The sequence below is a fragment of the Equus przewalskii genome, unplaced genomic scaffold (genome assembly GCF_037783145.1).
Source record: "Equus przewalskii isolate Varuska unplaced genomic scaffold, EquPr2 ChrUn-13, whole genome shotgun sequence".
In the NCBI taxonomy this organism is placed as follows: domain Eukaryota; kingdom Metazoa; phylum Chordata; class Mammalia; order Perissodactyla; family Equidae; genus Equus; species Equus przewalskii.
In genome coordinates this window covers 4809253-4830109 of record NW_027228750.1, presented here as the reverse complement: position 1 = coordinate 4830109, position 20857 = coordinate 4809253, and the positions used below count along the sequence as shown (strand labels likewise).

Genomic DNA, 20857 nt, shown 5'->3' with positions numbered 1-20857 from the left:
ATGCTGTGGTAGGCGTGCCACGTATAAACTAGAGGAAGATGGGCACGGATGTTAGCTCAGAGCCAGGCTTCCTCAGCAAAAAGAGGAGGACTGGCAGTAGTTAGCTGAGGGCTAATCTTCCTCCAAAATCAAAACAAACAAACAAACAAAAAAAAACGACAAAAAAAAAAAAATAAAAAGTCTAAGCGTGATTCTTAAAAGTTACACTTTATTTTTCAGAAAATGATAATAGCTTTTGAGGAACTTCGTGTGCAAGCTGAGAATTCCAGATTGGAAATGCATTTTAAATGTAGGGATCCTATTTAATATTTTATATTACTCTTCTTCTGTTTATATTTTTATTAGATTCTGTTAATGTTTTCATCCCTTCAGCTTGATGCCTCAACTATTTTAAATTTTGTATTGTATGTAGTTTTGTAAGCCCCTCAAAATTTGGTGGAATATGGCAGAGAATTGACATATGTTAAAAATACTTTTTTGCCTTCAAAGCTACATTTTCCCTGAAATCAAATTTAGCGTGGTTTGTGTTTAATTTTTTAGAAGTGTGATTTGGTCTTATTTTTACATTTCTAGGTAAAGTTGCATGTTAAAATAACTATATATTTAAAATCTGTTATTTCAGATTAGTGTGTTATAAAAAACTTTTATATGTGTACTATTATAAAAATTATAGAATTTTCTTAAGTTATTATAACTGATATTATTTAAATTCACTAATTTAGTAAACAAAGCAGTGAGAAAACAGTTGTTTTAGCTTGTTAGAAACTTTTGGGGTTTAATATCTAGACAAATGAGGTGATATAAAATATCAGAAACTTTAAATTTTGTTTGTTATACAATTATGTTAAGATACTAAAGTATATTTGTTTTATTTTTAAAGTAAAGGAAGATTATGAAAAAATCCAACACCTTGAAGAAGAATACAAGAAGGAAGTAAATGACAAGGAAAAGCAGGTGTTTTTTAAAAATCAACTCTCTGTATTCTTTGTATTTGCTAATTCATAAAATACTTAAAATTTCAAAAGAAACTGATATTTTCCAACTGCACGATAAATTTCTATGAGAGAATTTTAATATAATACGTATCCAAATATTTAGCTTTTTGCCTAGCAGAATTAATTTCCATTGACTCAAATATGCAGACACTGAATGATAGCCCCTTTTTTAAAATCAGTGAATCTTCTACAGTATTTATATTACTGAGTAATAGGGCATTGCTGCAAAAATATATTATTTCATGAGAACTTTTGTTCAGACAAAACCTCATAAAAGGTAAAGATGATGATCATTGGCCACTAAACCCACATTTTGCAGTTTATTTTGAAATATAATATCCATGACACCAGTGAAGGGGAACTAAAACGTTGTTTTGCTTCTTTCTATTAATGTCACATAATGGAAGACTTGAAGATGGTGACTCTGTGTTGTTTGACATTCACAAGACTGTTGGTTTCAGGTTGTTATTATGTCAACTTTATCAGTTTCATGCCTTCTGCTTCCCAAATGGAAAGCACTATCTTTTTCCCTCTGTTTTTTCAGAGTTTTTCTTCCCTGATTTGCCACAAGATACCTTATAATGGTAGATAACAAGGATATCTACTTAAACAATAGTAACAAAAGTTAATTGAAAGTGCAGAGAGGATACTTAGAGTTTTCTTTAAGTTCTGGCTAAATGATAGAATTCTAATTTGTTATGCTTAGATCTTTTGAAAGCATTAACAATTTTCTGTATTTTAACTAAATTTTTAAACCAGATTTCTGAAAGAAGTCTTTTTAAAAGTTAAAATTGTGCTTAATATAAAGAACATAAAAGTAGGATGAAGCGCTAAGAGGCTCATTGGAGTTCTGAGTACATGGACAGAGCTTACAGATTGTTGGAGTTCTCTGTGAAATGATGGCATGGCCAGCTAGTGTTTTTGCTGGGACTCCTAAATGTCATTATTTGTAGAACTTTTTTTCTGGTGTTCTCCAAATTCCTGCCTGGGAATATAAACTCGGCTGATGGCATTTTGGAGCTGGGTTGGCAGGATAGGAAGGACAGAAGTCTCACCATTCCATATGCTGACTTTTCAATTATATCCTTCATCCCAACTCCTCCCTGTGCCTGGAATACCCCCAGGTTTAGAGATTCTCTTTTTGAATTTGACTATGCCTGTGTCTCTTGCAAAGATGGAGTAGGGTTGGTTCTCTGACTACATTGTGTATCAGGGAGCAGAGGCCAGGATAGGAGGGTTAAGTGGCCCTAGGCAGGTCTTACTACTCTTTTTACAGATTTCCAAATAGTCTTCTTGTACTTAGTCTCCTGTTTCATACCTACTTTCCACAGTGTCTGTTGCCTCTAATTCTTGAAACATTCTGGGGTTCTTTGGGGTTGAGTTATCTTGCTTCTCATTAGTATCTTCTCTGTGCAGGCTCTTAGGTTTGACCTTGCTTTCCTATGGTAAATCATTTTCCATTCCGTTCAACTGCTTTCCCTCTTTACATATTGTGGTTTGGATTATGGAAGTCCTCTGGTTTCATGGAAGATGAAGTCTGTCTTTGCTGTTTTCCTGGTTATTTTTTGGGTGATTTGGAGATGAAAATAGGGCAGAGAGGTCTCTCTGCCATCTTAAATCTGCAAGTCTTCAGCTTATCTATATATCTTCTACCTTTTCTTCACATGCATTCTGTATTCTAGCTATCTGAATATTTTCAGTTCTCTGAATGAAGCATGATTTCTTGATCTTTTGTGTTCTTGTATGTGTAGAATTCTTACTTTCCCATGTTTGCCTGATTAACTTCTCCTTGTTAATCAAGACTTGATTCAGTTCTCTGAGAAGAAGTTATTTTTGATTATATCCCCCAAGACTGATTAGGTTCTCCTTTCCTGATTGCTCTAACATTTTTGTCCTATTACTGATAACGTTTAAGTATAGTTGTTTGTCTTCCAGTCTAGGCTATGAGTTTCTTAAAGGTGAGTTCCCTCATCTTTGTATACTCAATGCTTATTATCATTTCTGGAATGGAGGAGGTGCTCAATAATATTTATGGAATAAATGCACCAGTAGATTTCATTATATAATCTTCTCAGTAATAACTTAAAATGCATACTATAATATTGGGTATATCATTATTAGTTTGTTCATTCATTCATTCAGTAAATATTTATTGTGCAAGCATGTACTAAATGCCAAGGCACAGCCAGCTGAAAAGTATATAAGCAAGTGCATAAAATAATTGTAGGTGATGATAAATGCTATGGTATCATATTTAATTTTTTATATCTATAACATATTATTGAAATATTTCATTTTAGGTATCACTGCTGTTGATTCAGAGCACTGAAAAAGAAGATAAGATGAAAAATTTAACATTTCTGCTAGAGGAATCCAGAGATAAAATTAATCGACTAGAGGAAAAGACAAGTAATAATTTATATAAGAACGTATAACACTGTGTCTTATTATTCCTCTTGTTGTGCTTTAAATTTTGGCTTTGATTACAATTTTGTTGTAATGCTTTCTGGTGCTGTAAATCTCAACCTGGATTGGCCCAGTTGGAGGAGGGCATAATAGAGTTTCTTAAGGAGATTTTTCAAAGTACCTATGCTCTTCTTTTCCCTTTTCCAAAGTTTCTTCCTCAAGTTTCAGCGAAGTTTTAGTGAAAACAAGGATATTTGTCTTTTTTTTGTTCACTGATGCATTCCAAGTGCCTAGAACAGAGCCTAGCATGTATTAGGCACTCTACATATTTTATAAGTGAATACTATGGGAGCACTATTGGGGGGATTATTAATTATTCCAGGAGCAAGACATTTGGGAAGGCATTAGGGAAAAATTGTTTGTTGAACTAGACCTTAGATAATTAAAGGGTGCCCTAGCCAGTGAATTGGAGGAGAGAGTGTAGGCAGGAGAAATGGCTTGTGCAAGTCATGGAAGTGTGAAAGTTAGGGTATATTTGAAACACTGATTAGTGTGTCTATATCTTGGAGAACTCTGGTTGATGAGATTGGAAAGAATGTTTCGATCAGATTATGAAGAACCTTGAATGTCATATTTTGTTTAGACTATCTTATTATTGAATATTTATTTAATTCATTTTTATTGAGGTAATGATTTATAACATTGTATAAATTTCAGATATACATCATTATATTTCACCTTCTGTATAGACTACATTGTGTATCCCCACTGAAAGTCTAGTTACCATTCATCACGGTACACATGTGCCCCTTTACCCTTGTTGCTCTCCTCAGAACCCTCTTCCCCCTCTGTAACTACCAATCTGTTCTCTGTATCTATATGTTTATCTTCCACATGTAAGTGAAATCATACGGTATTTGTCTTTCTCCATCTGATTTATTTCACTTAGCATAGTACCCTCAGGGTCCATCCATGTTGTTAGAAATGGCAAGATTTCATCTTTTTTATGGCTGGGTAGTGTTTCATTATATATATATACTCACCACATCTTCTTTATCCATTCATCCGATATTGGGCACTTAAGTTGTTTACAAGTCTTGCCTATTGTGATTAAGGCTGCAGTGAGCATAGGGGTGTGTATATCTTTATGCATTCGTGTTTTCATGTTCTTTGGATAAATACCCAGCAGTGGAATGGCTGGATCACATGGTAGTTCTATTCTTAATTTTTTGAGGAATCTCGATGTTGTTTTCCATAGTGGCTGCACCAGTTTACATTCCCACCAGCAGTGTATAAGGGTTCCCTTTTCTTCACATCCTAACACTTCCTATTTCTTGTCTTTTTGGTAGTAGCCATTCTGATGGGCTTGAGGTGATATCTCATTGTAGTTTTGATTTGCGTTTGCCTAATAATTAGTGATGTTGAACATCTTTTCATGTGCCTGTTGGCCATCTGTATATCTTCTTTGGAAAAATGTCTTTTCAAATCCTCTGCCCATTTTTAAATTGGGTTGTTTGTTTTTTTTATTGTTGAGTTTGAATATTTTTCAAACTTGTTCAGTGGCAGGGCACTTGGAAGGCATAACATACTTTGTGAAACACAGTGTAGCTTTCAGACCATCATACGTATCTTGTGGGATTTCTCATTTTCTCTTGAAAACATTCTCTGTTCTACACATGGCAAGTAATTATCTAGTTCCTGCAAACCTGTGCTTGCTCATTTTACCTTACTGTCATTACTATATCATGTATTTCAGTTATATTGAAATTGTTTAACTTCTCCTACCTTTTATGTTCTTCCTATCTCACCATCATGCTTTTGGCTACTTTCTCTACCCAAAATGAGCCTCCTACCTCCACTCCAAATCTGTTGGCTAAATTCTAGTGAACTCCTTATTCTTTAAAAAAATTTTTTTTTACATTGAGGTGCAATTGACATATAACATTATATTAGTTTCAGGTGTACAATATAATGATTTGATATTTGTATACACTGTGAAATGATCACCACAGTAGTAAGTCTAGTTACCATCCATCACCATACAAATTATACATTTTTTTTCTTGTGATGGGAACTTTCAAGATTTACTCTCTTAGCAACTTTCAAAAATGCACTGCAATATTATTATTTTTTTTTTGAGGAAGATTAGCCCTCAGCTAACTACTGCCAGTCCTCCTCTTTTTGCTGAGGAAGCCTGGCCCTGAGCTAACATCCGTGCCCATCTTCCTCTAGTTTATACATGGGACACCTACCACAGCATGGCTGCCAAGCAGTGCCATGTCCGCACCCGGGATCCGAACCAGCGAACCCCGGGCCGCCGAGAAGCGGAACGTGCGAACTTAACCGCTGCGCCACCAGGCCGGCCCCAGCACTGCAATATTATTGACAGTAGTCACCATCCTGTACATTACATCCCCATAATACATGACTTATTTATTTTATAACTGGAAGTTTGTACCTCTTTACCCCTTCACCCATTTTACCTATCCCCCAACCACCCTCCCCTCTGGCAACCACCAATCTTGAACTCCTTCTTCTTAAGAATGGTTTAAGTATTACTCATCTGTCTCCTGTGACCAAGAGTGTCTTGAGGGCAGAGACTGTGTCTCATTAAATATCTTTGTAACTCTAGTGCCCAGCAAATTGCTATGTATGTAATAGGAGTCCAGTAGTTGTTAGGATGAATGAATGAATGTTTAATCCTATCGTATAAACTGGAAACCACTTATTGATAATAAATGACTAATTCTTTGTGATTCTGCAGACTCATAACCACTGAAATGTATTCAAATTACTTTTCATTGTTTCCCATATGTATGTATCTTCCATTTGTTTTTGTCTTTGTTTTAGTTTGGATGTCTTTTATTGACCTGTTACCTAATCCTGCCTTCTGCTGTGTCTAATTTGCTTTTAAATCTACCTACTGAATTCTTAACTTTAGATTAATCATATTTTTTTCTTTCTAAAATTTCCGTTTCATTGCTGTTTTTAAGATTCCAATTCTCTGGTGAAATCGAGCTCTTTTAAAAATCACATTTTCGGGCCAGCCCAGTGGTGTAGTGTTTAGGTTTGTGCACTCTGCTTTGAGGGCCCGGGGTTCGGATCCCAGATGTGGACCTACCCACTGCTCATCAAGCCATGCTGTGGCAGCATCCCATGTACAGAGTGGAGGAAGATTGGCATGGATGTTGGCTCAGGGACAGTCTTCCTCACCAAAGGAAAAAAAAAATCACATTTTCATCTTTTTTGAATATATTAATCATTTATATTTTATAACTAGTCTCTTTTTACTTCAGTATCTGGCTCACTTGTTGGTCTGTTTCTCATTTCTTTTTTAAAAATTGTGATAAAATACACATAACATAAAATTTACCATCTTAACCATTTTTAAGTGTACAGTTCAATGGCATTAGATATATTCACATTGTTGTGCAACTGTTACCACCATCCACCTCCAGAACTCTTTTCATCTTGCAAAACTGAAACTCTGTACCCATTAAGCAGTAACTCACCATTCCCTCCTCCTCCCAGCCCCTGGTAACTATCATTTTACTTTCTGTTTCTTTTTGGTCTTGCTTTCTGGTGATTTGTTTTTATCTTTTGGTGTGCCCAGTAATTTTTGACACATTGTAAAAAAGTTGGAGGCTCCAGAGGATGTCTTTTATTTGCTAGGGAGAAATTGGGAGTGTGGTGGGCTGATTACTTTAATCCAATTAGAGGCTGAGCCAAATGAAGGGAAATAGCCAGGTATATGAGGTTTTTCAGGTCTCCAATTTTGTTTCTCCAGATCTTTGAGACCCCTAAAACTACACAGGTTTTTCTATTCCCCAGCAGCAGCCCTCTGCAAAGGCCAAGACAGCATTCAGGCCTCTTGCTAACGCCCAGAGTCAGCAAATGTCAGCTGCACTTTATCAGTTCACCTATCAGTTCTTTCTTAGGAATCTTAACCTCTTTAGTCCTTTCTGTTTGAATTTGCTTCTGTCTTTTCTAGCTGTTTTCAGCAGGAGAGTTGGTCTGTTATGAACTACTCCATTCTGCCTGAAGCTGTCCACTGAAATTAATCATGTTCAACTGATTTTTTTCTTCTTGATGTTTGCTTGTTATTGCCTATTTTTTGTCACTTGCCAATACTTGTTGCTTGCTAAAGAGTATCAGCCATCAAAGATTTAAGAAAAAATTTAAGGGGAGAAAGTTCTGAATATTTATTTTCTCTCTCATGTATAAAGAATACTATACTTTTAAATAGAATTCTGTTTGGAGGGAGTTTGGTTTTTTCCGTGAGTCTATATATCAGTCATCCTTGATTAAAACCTATTGCTTTCTTTCATTCTCAAATTAAAATTGGCTTTTCACCCTGTTTTAACCTCCTGTCTTCTCCTTTGCAACCTTGCTCTTTCTATGTAGTATGTAAAGTTTCTTTCTCCCTCAGCCTATTAATACAAGTTTTCTTTACCTTCTGGTTTTAACAAAACTTGAGATTTCTCTGCTTCCTCTTCTATCCTTTTGAATGGAGGCTACACATTGTCCCATATTCCATGTACAATGGAGTTGGAAGGCAATTGCAAACTTTCTTTTGCCTCTGTATTGCACTTTTAAACCATTACTCATTCATTTATCCATTCAACTTTTAGTAATCCCCCTTCTATTCTGTGCCAGGCATAAAGCTAGTTGCCTGGAATGCAATTATTTATTATTGCATTCCTGCTTTCTGGAAGAGAATTACTATCTGTTTCTAATATGTCAAGAAGTTTTATAATAATGAATGCATATTGACTTATCAAATGCCGTTTTGGGGCATATATTGAGATTGTCATATGATTTTTCTCCTTTAATTTATTAGTGATTATTTTCTAATGTTATTTTCTAGTGTTAAACCTAATTTTCTACTGTCAAACAACTTTTTATCCCTGGTTATAAATCTACTTTTATTATTATTTGTGTGTATTGTTTCATTCATTTTTATATATTGCTTGATTAAGGTTTTTTGTAGACTTTTGCATCCATGTTCATAAATTAGATTGGTTTATAATTTTTCTTTGTCATACTTTATCAGATTTTAATATTAAGTATATACTGGCCTCAAAAATGAGTTTGGAAGTGTTTTCTCATGTTGCATATTCTGGAAAAGGTTGAGTGTGGTTTGCATTATTTCTTCCCTCAATGTTTGGTAGAATTTACTAGTGAAGTAATTGTGATTAAGGCTGTAATGAGCATAGGGGTGCATATATCTTTATGCATTCGTGTTTTCATGCTTTTTGGATAAATACCCAATAGTGGGATGGCTGGATCGTATGGTAGTTCTATTCTTAATTTTTTGAGGAATCTCCATACTGTTTTCCATAGTGGCTGCACCAGTTTGCACTCCCACCAGCAGTGTATGAGAGTTCCCTTTTCTCCACATACTCTCCAACACTTATTTCTTGTCTTGTTAATTATAGCCATTCTGACGGGTGTGAGGTGATATCTCATTGTAGTTTTGATTTGCATTTCCCTAATAATTAGTGTTGTTGAGCATCTTTTCATGTGTCTGTTAGCCATCTGTATATCTTCTTTGGGAAAATGTCTGTTTAGATCTTTTGGCCATTTTTTAATTGGGTTGTTAGTTTTTTTGTTGTTGAGATGTGTGAGTAGTATTCCATTGTGTGTGTGTGTGTATATATATATATATATATACACACACACACCACATCTTCTTTATCCAATCATCAGTCCATGGGCACTTAGATTGTTTCCATGTCTTGGCTATTGTGAATAGTATTGCAATGAATATAGGGGTACATATGTTACTTTGGATTGTTGATTTCAAGTTATGTGGGTAGATACTCAGTAGTGGGATAGCTGGGTCCTATGGTATTTCTATTTTTAGTTTTTTGAGGAATCTCCGTACTGTTTTCCATAGTGACTGCAACAGTTTGTATTCCCACCAGCAGTGTCTGAGCGTTCCCTTTTCTCCACATCCTCTCCAACCTTTGTTGTTTTTTGTCTTGGTAATTATAGCCATTTTGCCTGGTGTTAGGTGATATATCATTGTAGTTTTGTTTTGCATTCCCCTAATGATTAGTCATGTTGACCATTTTTCATGAGTCTGTTGGCCATCTGTATATCTTCCTTGGAAAAATGTCTGTTCATATCCTTTGCCCATTTTTTGATTGGTTGGTTGTTTGTTGTTGAGTTGTGTGAGTTCTTTGTATACTTTGGAAATCAACATTGTGTCTGATAAATGATTTGAAAATATTTTCTCCCATTTGGCGGGTTGTCTTTCCATTTTTTTGATGCTTTCCTTTGCTTTGCAGGAGCTTTTGTCTGATGTAGTCCCATTTGTTAACTTTTTCTTTTGTTTCCCTTACCTGAGTAGACATGGAATTCGAAAAGATGTGGGTAAGACCAATGTCCAAGAGTGTACTGCCTATATTTTCTTCTAGGATTTTTATGGTTTCAGTTCTTACATTCAACTCTTTAATCCATTTAGAGTTAATTTTTGTGTATGGTGCAAGATAATGGTCTACTTTCATTCTTTTGCATGTAGCTGTCCAGTTTTCCCAACACTATTTATTGAAGAGACTTTCCTTTCGCCTTTGTATGTTCTTGGCTCCTTTGTCAAAGATTAACTGTCCATAGTTGTATGGTTTTATTTCTGGGCTTTCAATTCTGATCCATCATCTGTTTGTCTGTTTTTGTGCTAGTACCATGCTGTTTTGATTACTATAGCTTTGTAGTATGTTTTGAAGTCAGGGATTGTGATACCTCCAGCTTTGTTCTTTTTTCTCAGGATTGCTTTGGCTATTCAGGGTCTTTTGTTGTCCCATTTAAATTTTAAGATTCTTTTTCTATTTCTGAGAACAATGTCATTGAGATTTTGATTGGGAGTGCATTGAATCTGTAGATTGCTTTAGATAGTATGGATATTTTGACTATTTTTAGTCTTCCGACCCATGAACATGGAATATCTTTCCATTTCTTTATGTAGTCTTCAATTTCTTTCAATAATGTCTTATAGTTTTCAGTGTACAGGCCTTTCACCTCTTTGGTTAAATTTATCTCTAGGTATTTTATTCTTTTTGTTGCAATTGTAAATGGGATTGTATTCTTAATTTCTCTTTCTACTACTTTGTTATTAGGGTGTAGAAATGCAGCTGATTTTTATGTATTGATTTTGTATCTTGCAACTTTACCATATTCATTTATTATTTCTAAAAGTTTTTAGTGGATTCTTTAGGGTTTTCTATAGATAAAATCATGTCATCTGCAAATAGTGACAGTTTCACTTCCTTTCCAATTTAGATCCCTTTTATTTCTTTTTCTTGGCTGATTCGTCTGGTTAGGACTCTAATACTATGTTAAATAAGAGTGGCCAATGTGGGCATCTTGTCTGGTTCACGTTCTTAGTTGGATAGTTTTCAGTTTTTCTCCCTTGAGTATGATATTAGCGGTGGGTTTGTCATATATGGTTTTTATTATGTTGAGGTACTTGCCTTCTATAGGAATTTTATTGAGTTTTTAGCATAAATGGATGTTGGATCTTGTCAAATGCTTTCTCTGCATCTATTGAGATGATCATGTGATTTTTATTCTTCATTTTGTTAATGTGGTGTATCAGGTTGATTGGTTTGCAGATGTTGAACTGTCCTGCATCCCTGGAATAAATCCCACTTGATCATTGGGGTATGATCTTTTTAATGTATTGTTGTATTCAATTTGCTAGTATTTTGTTGAGGATTTTTGCATCAATGTTCATCAGTAATATTGGCCTTAAATTTTATTTTTTTGTGTTGTCCTTGTCTGGTTTTGGTATCAGGGTAATAATGTTGGCCTCATAGGATGAGTTAGGAAGCTTCCCTTCTTCTTCAATTTTTTGAAAGAGTTTGAGAAGGATAGGTGTTAAGTCTTCTTTGAATGTTTGGTAGAATTCACAAGAGAGGCCATCTGGTCCTGGACTTTTATTTTTTGGGAGGTTTTCGATTACTGTTTCAATCTCCTTACTGGTGATTGGTCTATTCAAATTCTCTATCTCTTCTTGATTCAGTTTTGGCAAGTTGTATGATTCTAAGAATTTATTCATTTCTTCTAGATTATCTGATTTGTTGGCATATTGCTTTTCTGTAGTGTTCTTTTATAATATTTTTTGTTTTCTTGAGGAAGATTAGCCTTGAGCTAACATCTGCTGCCAATCTTCCTGTTTTTCTCCTGAGGAAGACTGGCCCTGAGCTAACATCCATGCCCATCTTCCTCTACCTTATATCTGGGATGCCTGCCCCAGCATGGCTTGGCAAGCGGTGGGTAGGCCCGCACCTGGGACCTGCACCGATGAACCCTGGGCCACTGAAGCAGAACGTGTGAACTTAACCACTGTGCTACTGGGCCAGCCCCCTCTTATAATCTTTTGTATTCTGAGGTGTCTGTTGTAATTTCTACTCTTTGATTTCTGATTTTATTTATTTGAGCCTTTCTTTTTCCTTGGTGAGTCTAGCTAAAGGTTTCCCAATTTTGTTTATCTTTTCAAAAACCAGTCTTTAGTTTCAATCATTTTTTCTAGTTTTTTTAGTCTCTATTTCATTTATTTCTACTGTGGTTTTTATTAGTTCCTTCCTCCTACTGATTTGGGCTTGTTTGTTCTTCTTTTTCAAAGTTCCTTTAGGTGCACTGTTAAATTGTTTATTTTAGACTTTTATTGTTTGTTGAGGTAGGCCTGTATTGCTATAAACTTCCCTCTTAGAACTGCTTTTGCTGTATCCAATAAATTTTGGCATGTTTTATTTTCATTTTCATTTGTCTCCAGGCATTTTTTGATTTCTTCATTGACCCAATTGCTATTCAGTAGCATTTTGTTTAATCACCACATTTTTGTGGCTTTTCCAATTTTCTTCTTGTAGTTGATTTCTTGTTTCATACTGTTGTGGTCAGAAAAGATGCTTGGTATAATTTCAGTCCTCTTAAATTTATTGAGACTTGTTTTGTGGCCTAATATGTCATCTATCCTGGAGAATGTTCCATGTGCATTTGGAAAGAATGTGTATTCTGTAGTTTTTGGATGGAATGTTCTGTATATATCTACTAAGTCCATCTGGTCTAACGTGTCATTCAAGGCCAGTGTTTCCTTATTGATCTTCTGTTTGTATGATCTATCCACTGGTGTAAGTAGAGTGTTAAAGTCCCCTACTATTATTATGTTACTGTCTATTTCTCCTTTTATGTCTGTTGATAATTGCTTTATCTATTTGGGTACTCCTATGTTGGGTGCATAGATATTTACAAGTGTTATATCCTCTTGTTGATTGTTTCCTTTATCATTATGTAGTGCCCTTCTCTGTCTCTTGTTACAGTTTTTGTTTTAAAGTCTATTTTGTCTAATACAAGTATTGCTACCCCAGCTTTCTTTTCATTGACATTTGCATGGCATATAGTTTTCCATCCCTTCACTTTCTGTTTGTGAGTGTCCTTAGGTCTGAAGTATGTCTCTTGGATGCAGCATATGTGGGTCTTGTTTTTCTATCCAGTCAGCAACCCTGTGTCTTTTGATTGGAGCATTTAGTTCATTGACATTTAAAGTAGCTATTGATAAGTATGTACTTATTTCCATTTTGTTACTTTTTTAATGAGTGTTTTAGTAGTTTTTCTCTGTTCCTTTCTTCTTCTCTTACTCTCTTCCCTTGTAGTTTGATGGCTTTCTCTAGTATTATGTGTGAGTTGCTTTTTATTAATTTTTTTTGTGTATAATAGATTTCTGATTTGTGATTACCATGAGATTCATATATAATAACCTACTTATGCAGTCATCTGTATTAAGTTGATAGTCTCTTAAGTTTAACCTCTTGTTAAAAGTTCTTCTCTTTTTCTCCCTCCTCCCACATTTTATAGTCTTGATAGCATATTTAACTTCTTGTTTGTGCATGTGTATCCATTACTCTTTTATCATGGAGATGGCTAATTTTATTACTTTTCTATTTTGACCTTCACGTTAGCTTCATGGTTGGTTGATCTGCTACTTTTACTGTATATTTGCCTTTACCAGTGATTTTATTTTATTTTATTTGGTAATTTTCTTATTCCTGTTTGTGAACTTATCTTTTCCACTTAAATAAGTCCCTTTAGCATTTCTTGTAAAGCTGGTTTATTGGTGATAAACTCCTTCGGTTTTTGCTTATCTGGAAAACTCTTTCTCTCTCCTTCCATTCTGAATGATATCCTTGCTAGGTGGAGTATTCTTGGCTGTAGATTTTTTCCTTTAGCACTTTAAGTATATTGTGCCACTCCCTTTTAAGCTGTAAAGTTTCTGCTGAGAAGTCAGCTGATAGCCTTATCTTTGTATGTAACTTGTTGCCTTTCTCTTGCAGCTTTTAGGATTTTCTCTTTATCTTTTTTTTTCCCTGAGGAAGATTTACCCTGAGCTAACATCTGTTGCCAATCTTCCTCTTTTTGCTTGAGGAATATTCACCTTGAGCTAACATCTGTGCCAATTTTCCTCTATTTTGTGTGTGGGTCGCCACCACAGCGTGGCAGCCGACAAGTGGTGTAGGTCTGCACCTGGGAACTGAACCCAGACCATGAAGCAGAGTGTGCTGACCTCAGCCACTAGGCCATGGGGCTAGACCCCTCTCTTTCTTGACATAATGTGTCTTGGCATGAGCCTCTTTTGGTTTATCTTGTTTGGTGCTCTTTGTTCTTCCTGTACCTGGATGTCTGTTTCCTTCCTTAGGTTAGGAAAGTTTTTAGCTATTATTTCTTCAAATAGATTCTCTGCCCCTTTGCCCCTCTCTTCTCCTTCTAGAACACCTATAATATGGATGTTAGTGTGCTTGATGTTGTCCCAGAAGTCCTTTAGACTGTTCTTCTTCTTTTCAATTTTTTTTCTTTTATCTGTTCAGCTTGGGTGATTTCCTCTGGTCTTTCATCCAGCTCACTGATCTGTTCTTCTGTATCATGTACTCTGCTCTTGATTCCCTCTAGTGAATTTTTCATTTCCATTATTGTATTCTTCATTTCTGATTTTTTTTTTTATATTTTGCAATTCTTTGTTGAATTCATCCATTCTTCTCTCAAGATGAGTGAGCATCCTTATGACTCTTAGTTTGTACTCTTTGTCAGGTGGATTGTTTATCTCTGTTTTGTTTAGTTCTTTTTCTGTTTTTTTTTTTTCCCTGTTCCCTTACTTGGAATATATTCCCTTTTCTCCTCATTTTGCCTCTTTTTCTGTGCTTTTATCTATATGTTAGGTAGGTCAGCTACATATCCCAGTCTTGGAGGGATAGACTTATGTAAGAGATGCCTTATGAGGCCCAGCAGTGTGCTTCCCTCTCGTCACCAGTTCCCAATATTCCAGGAGTGTCCCCTGTGTGTGCTATGTGTGTCCCGTTGTGGCAGGTTGCTCTTGCTGCAGGTTCATGTGGAGGCTAGGCTCTTCCCCTGGCTGGTTGGTTGTAAAGCTCAGCTTTGTGCAGCTGCTGTGGTCTCTTCTTTCACTTTATTGGGCCTGGGGAGCCCCAGTGCAGTTGGCTGTAAAGTCTAATAGCACATTCCTGTTGGAGTTTTTCTGTTAAGTGAGTAGGCTCCTAGCATGGCTGGTTGCTAGGCTCTGGGGCTTACACTTGCTGTAGGCCTCTGGCAGGCAGTGCTGTTGTCCACTCTCTTAGGAGCACAGCTGAGTGGAGCGGGCCCCAGGCATGACAACACACAATTGTTTCAAGTGTTGGAAGGTGGACCCAATCCCCTATGTGGCTGTTTTGAGAAGCACAAATCTGCTGCAGCTGACAAGCCCCACTGTGTGCAGGTCCACACACTCCTTCAGTGCAGTCCTGCCCTGTGTGCCCACCCTGACCCACTGAAGTGAACCCACTTGCCCTGCTATGGAGGCCCCACACGCTCTGCCAATGCAGGCCTGCCCCTTGTGTACTCCCTTCCCCTCGTGCATGCTCCGCCCTGCAGAGGCAGACCCACTTGCCTCACTGCAGAGGTCCCACACACCCTGCCTATGCTTGCTGTTGGGTGGGGCCAGTCCTAGGGTGGGCTGCCTGCCCTGGGTTAGCTGGATTAAATCGGTGCTCTAGGGGGTGGGGCAGGACCCTGTGCTAACAGGCCATGGGAAGAACTCCACTGGCATCTGCTATTGTCTGTGTCAGCAAGCCTGTACTAGCTCACGATAATGGCTGCTGTCAATGTCTCAGTCCCTGGGGAGGTGGTCCCAGCCTGGGGAGGTCTTGCCTCTTGCCTGGATGTGCCCAGAGCCTATCAAATGTGTCTCTTTTCACCAAAGGAGTGTGTACCTTTCTTTCTCGTGATTTTATTTGCCTTCTGAAACAGGTGAATTTGTGCATGGGTCCTTTTCATGTTGTTCATAGTCTTTGAACTTTCGTTGATTGTTTTGTCTGAATCTGAATTATAGAAAGAAACATCATAAAATCTTTTATTGTTTGCTGATTTTTAAATTTATTTTTGTATTTCTGTTGGTTAGTGTTTTCTCTATTTAGAGACTGTGTTATTAGGTGTATACAAATTTTAAAATGTTATATGTCCTTGGTGAATTGAATCTTTTATCATTATGAAGTGATTCTACTTATCTTAGTAATTCTATTTGTAATGAAGTATTTTTTTTCTGATATTTATATAACTGTACAAGTTTTATTTCTTACTTCGTACCTCAGGGATAAATACCCAGGAATGAAACTGCTTGGTTGTAGGGTAATTGCCTGTTTAGTTTCAAAAGATACTGTCAAACTATTTTCCAGAGTGGCTGTATCATTTTATGTTCTGACTACCTGTATGTGAGCCATTCCGTTTTCTCTGCATCCTTGTGAGAATTTGATATTGTCACTTTTATTTTAGCTATTCTGATAGGTGTGTAGAGGTATGTTGTGGTTTTAATTTGCATTTCTCTGATGGCTGATCATCTTGAACATCTTTTCAGTACTTATTTGCCATCTGTATATTTTCTTCAGTGAAATATCTTTTCATATCTGTTGCCCAGATTCTAATTGGATTGTTTGCTTTTTTCTGATTGAATTTTTTTAATATGTTTGAGATACTGTTCCTTTGTCAGATATGTGGTTTGCATATTTTGTCTTCCAGGCTGTAGCTTGTCTTTTCATCATCTTTTAAAAAATAAGCATATTTTTAGTATCTTTCCATTATAAGATCAAAGTCTATATCATTTGATAAGTACTACATCTTATGTGATAATTTCTTATTTGATTTACACATTGCTAAGTGATGTTCTTTGGTTGTTGTATTTGTAATATAATTGTCTTAAATATTTCCTTTACATATGTTTAAAACTACATCAGACAGTGTTTTAATTTTTACTTCAACCATCTGACATAATTTAGAAAACTCAAAAGAAGGAAAGCCCATTGTATTTACCCATATTTTTGCTTATCATGTTCTTCTTTCCTTTCTAATGTTCCAAGCCTCCTCCTTTTGTTGTTTTCTTTCTGATTAGAGGACTTTCTTTAGCCATTCTTTTAGGTTAAGTCTGCTTGGAACAGATTTTCTTAGTTTCATTCATCTGAGAAGGTCTTGATTTCTCCTTCTTTCCTGAAAGATATTTTTGCTGCTTAGGATTCTGGTTGACAGTTATTTTCTTTCATCACTTGAAAAGTACTGTGCTACATCCTTCTGGCTTCCATGATTTCTGATGAGAAATCTGTTGTTATTCTAATTATTTTTCCCTGTATGTAAGATATTCTTAAGATACCCTTTTTCTCCGACTGCTTTCAAGATTTTTTCTTTGTCTTTAGCTTTCAGAAGTGTAAATATAATGTGTTCTGGAATGTGTTTCTTTCAGTTTATTCTCTTTGAGGTTTGCTAAGCTTCTTGCATCTGTAGGTTAATATATTTTGCCAAATTTGGGAAATTTTCAGCCATTATTTCTTTGAGTACTTTTTTAGCCCCACTCTCTTTCTCTTCTTCTTCAAGGACTCCGATGACATGAATCTTAGGTCTTTTGCTATACTCCCACAAGTCCCTGAGGCTCTGTTAATTTGTTTTAAAACATTACTTTTTTTTTCTCCTGAGGGAGATTAGCCCTGAGCTAACTTCTGCCACTAATCCTCCTCTTTTTTCCTGAGGAAGACTGGTCCTGAGCTAACATCTGTACCCATCTTCCTTTACTTTATATGTGAGATGCCTGCCATAGCATGGCTTGACAAGCAGTGTGTAGGTCCGTACCCAGAATCCGAACCAGTGACCCCTGGACCGTCAAAGTGGAATGTGCAAACTTAACCACTGTGCCACCAAGCTGGCTCCTAAAACTTTACTTTTTTAGAGCAGTTTTAGGTTTACAGCAAAATTGAGAGGAAGGTGGAGATTTCCCATATATCTTCCTGCTCCCACATATGCATAGCCTGCCCTATTATCAACATTCCCACCAGAGTGGTACATTTGTTATAATTAATGAACCTACACTGAGACATCATTATCACCCAAAGTCCATACTTTAGATTAGGATTCACTATTGATGTATACTTTTATAGGTTTGGACAAATGTATAATGACATGTAATGGCATGCAGAGTATTTTCATTGCCCTAAAAGTCCTCTGTGCTTGGTCTATTCATCCCTCCCTTTCCACTAACCCTTGGCAAGTACTGTCTTTTTATTGTCTCCATAGTTTTGCCTTTTCCAGGATGTCATATAATTGGAATCATACAGTAGTAGCTTTTTCAGATTGGCTTCTTTCACTTAGAGGAAGCTTGAATGCATATTACTGTCTCTTTTCACAGCTTTCTGGCTCATTTCCTTTTAGTGCTGAATAATATTCAATTGTCTGGATGTACCACAGTTTATTTATCCATTCACCTAGTGAAGTATAGCTTGGTTGCTTCCAAGTTTTTGCAATTATGAATAAAGATACTATAAACATCTATGTATAGGTTTTGTGTGGACATAGTTTTCAACTCCTTTAGGTAAATACCAAAGAGCACAATTGCTGGATTATATGGTAAGAGTATGTATAATTTTGTGAAAAACTGCCATACTGTCTTCCAAAGTGGCTGTATCATTTTGTATTACCACCATCAATGAGTAAGAGCTCCTGTGCTCCACATCTTCATCAGCATTTGATGTTGTCAGTGTTCTGGGTTTTGGCCATTCTAATAGTGTGTCATGGTATCTCATTGTTGTTTTAATTTATATTTCCCTGATGACATATGATGTGGAACATCTTTTCATATGCTTAATTGTCTTCTTTGTATCTTCTTTGGTGAGATATCCCTTAAGGTCTTTGGCCCATTTTTACATTGGGTCGTTTGTTTTCTTATTTTTGAGTTTTAAGAGTTCTTTGTGTATTTTTGATAATAGTCCTTTATCAGATATGTCTTTTACAAATATTTTCTCCTAGTCTGTGGCTTTTCTTTTTCTTCTCTTGATAGTGTCTTTTGGAGAGCAGAAATTTTTAATTTTAATGAAGTCCAGCCTATCAATTCTTTCTTTCATGGATTGTGCCTTTGGTGGTATATCTCAAAGTCATTGCCAAACCCAAGGTCATCTAGATTTTTGGCTGTGTTAAATTCCAGGAGTTTTATAGTTTTGCATTTTACATTTAGGTCTGTGATCCATTTTGAGTTAATTTTTATGAAGAGAGTAAAGTCTGTGTCTAGATTAATCTTTTTGCACATGGGTGTCCAATTTGTTCCAGCATCAATTGTTGAAAAGACTAGTTTTGCTCCATTGTATTGCCTTTGCTCCTTTGTCAAAGATCAGTTGATTATATTTACATGGGTCTATTTCTGGGCTCTCTATTCTGTTCCATCAATCTGTTTGTCTCTTCTTTCACCAGTCTTGATTACTGTAGTTTTATAGTAAGTCTTGAGGTCAGATTGTGTCAGTCTTCTAACTTAGTTTTTCTCCTTCAATATTGTATAAGCTGTTCTGGATTTTTGCGTCTCTCTATAAAATTTAAAATTAGTTTTTTGATGTCTACAAAATAACTTGCTGGGATTTTGATTTGGATTGTATTAATCTGTAGATCAAGTTGGGAAAACTGACATCTTGAAAGTATTGAGTCTTCCTATTCATTACTCTGTCATCAGAGTTTTGTAGATTTCCTCATATAGATCTTGTAAGTATTTTGTTAGATTTATACCTAAGTATTTCATTTTTTGGGGGTGCTAATATAAGTGGTACTGTATTTTTAATTTCTACTTGTTCATTGCTGGTATACAGGAAATCAACTTATTAGTTCCATGAGGTTTTTTTTGGTGATTCTTTTGGATTTTCTACACAGACGATTGTCATCTGTTAACGAAGATAGTTTTACTTCTTCTTTCCAAATCTGTATACCTTATGTTTCTTTTTCTTATTTTGTCACATTAGCTAGGACTTCCAGTATCATGTTGAAAAGAAATGCTGAGAGGGGACATCCTTGCCTCGTTCCTGATCTTAGTGAGAAAGCTTCTGGTATGATGTTAGCTTTAGGTTTTTCTTAGATATTTTCTTTATCAAGTTTAGGAAGTTTCCTCTATTCCTAGTTTACTGAGAGTTTTTATCATGAATGGGTGTTGGATTTTGTCACATGCTTTTCCTGCGTCTTTTGATACAACCGTGATTTTTCTTTATCCTGTTGATGTGATGGATTACATCAATTGATTTTCAAGTGTTGAATTAGTCTTTCATACCTGGAATAAATACCTATTGATTGTGGTATATAATTCTTTTTATATATTTTGAGATTCAATTCGCTAATATTTTATTGAGGATTTTTGTGTCTATGTTCATGATAGATGTTGGTCTATAATTTTCTTTTCTTGTAATGTCCTTATCTGGTTTCGGTATTAGAGTAGTGCTGCCCTCATGAATTAGAAAGTATTCTTTCTCTTTCTATCTTCTGAAAGAGATAGTAGAGATTTGGTATAATTTCTTCCTTAAATGTTTGATAGAATTCACCAGTGAACCCATCTGGGGCTCGTGCTTTCTGTTTTGAAAGGTTATTAATTACTGATTCAATTTCCCTAATAGATATAGGCCTGTTAAGATTGCGTGTTTCTTCTTGTGTGAGTGGCAGATTGTGTCTTTGAAGGAACTTGTCCATTTCATCTAGGTTTTCACATTTGTAGGCATAGAGTTGTTTATAGTATTCCTTTTTTATTGAATAAACTTGACAGATAACATCATATAAGTTTGAGGTGTACAGTGTGTTACTTTGATACATTTATATATTGTAATATATTGCCAATGTACCAATATCATAGTATTCCTTTATTAGCTTATTAACGTCTATGGAATCTGTAGTCCCTCTTTCATTTCTGATGTTATTTGTGTCCTCTTGCTTTTTTCCTTAGTCAGCCTGGCTAGAAGCTTATCAATTTTATTGATCTTTAAAAAAAACAGCTTTTGGTTTCTTCGATTTTCTCTATTGATTTCCTTGTTTCAGTTTCATTGATTTCTGCCCTAATTTTTATTTTCTTCTGCTTACTTTGTATTTAATTTGCTCTTCTTTTTTCTAGTTTCCCAAGGTGTAAGCTTCAATAA

General features: G+C 35.8%; 1 protein-coding gene across 7 annotated transcripts in view; it reads left to right on the top strand.

Annotated features, from left to right (window-relative positions):
• Nucleotides 1-20857, top strand: part of SYCP1 (synaptonemal complex protein 1) — a 129991-nt gene that overhangs the window by 18603 nt on the left and 90531 nt on the right. For all 7 annotated transcript variants that reach the window (XM_070607629.1, XM_070607633.1, XM_070607630.1 and 4 more), the window contains 3 exons: nucleotides 220-289; nucleotides 881-954; nucleotides 3296-3404. In XM_070607629.1, the coding sequence (XP_070463730.1) occupies nucleotides 220-289; nucleotides 881-954; nucleotides 3296-3404 (253 nt within the window). The remainder of the gene's footprint in view (nucleotides 1-219; nucleotides 290-880; nucleotides 955-3295; nucleotides 3405-20857) is intronic.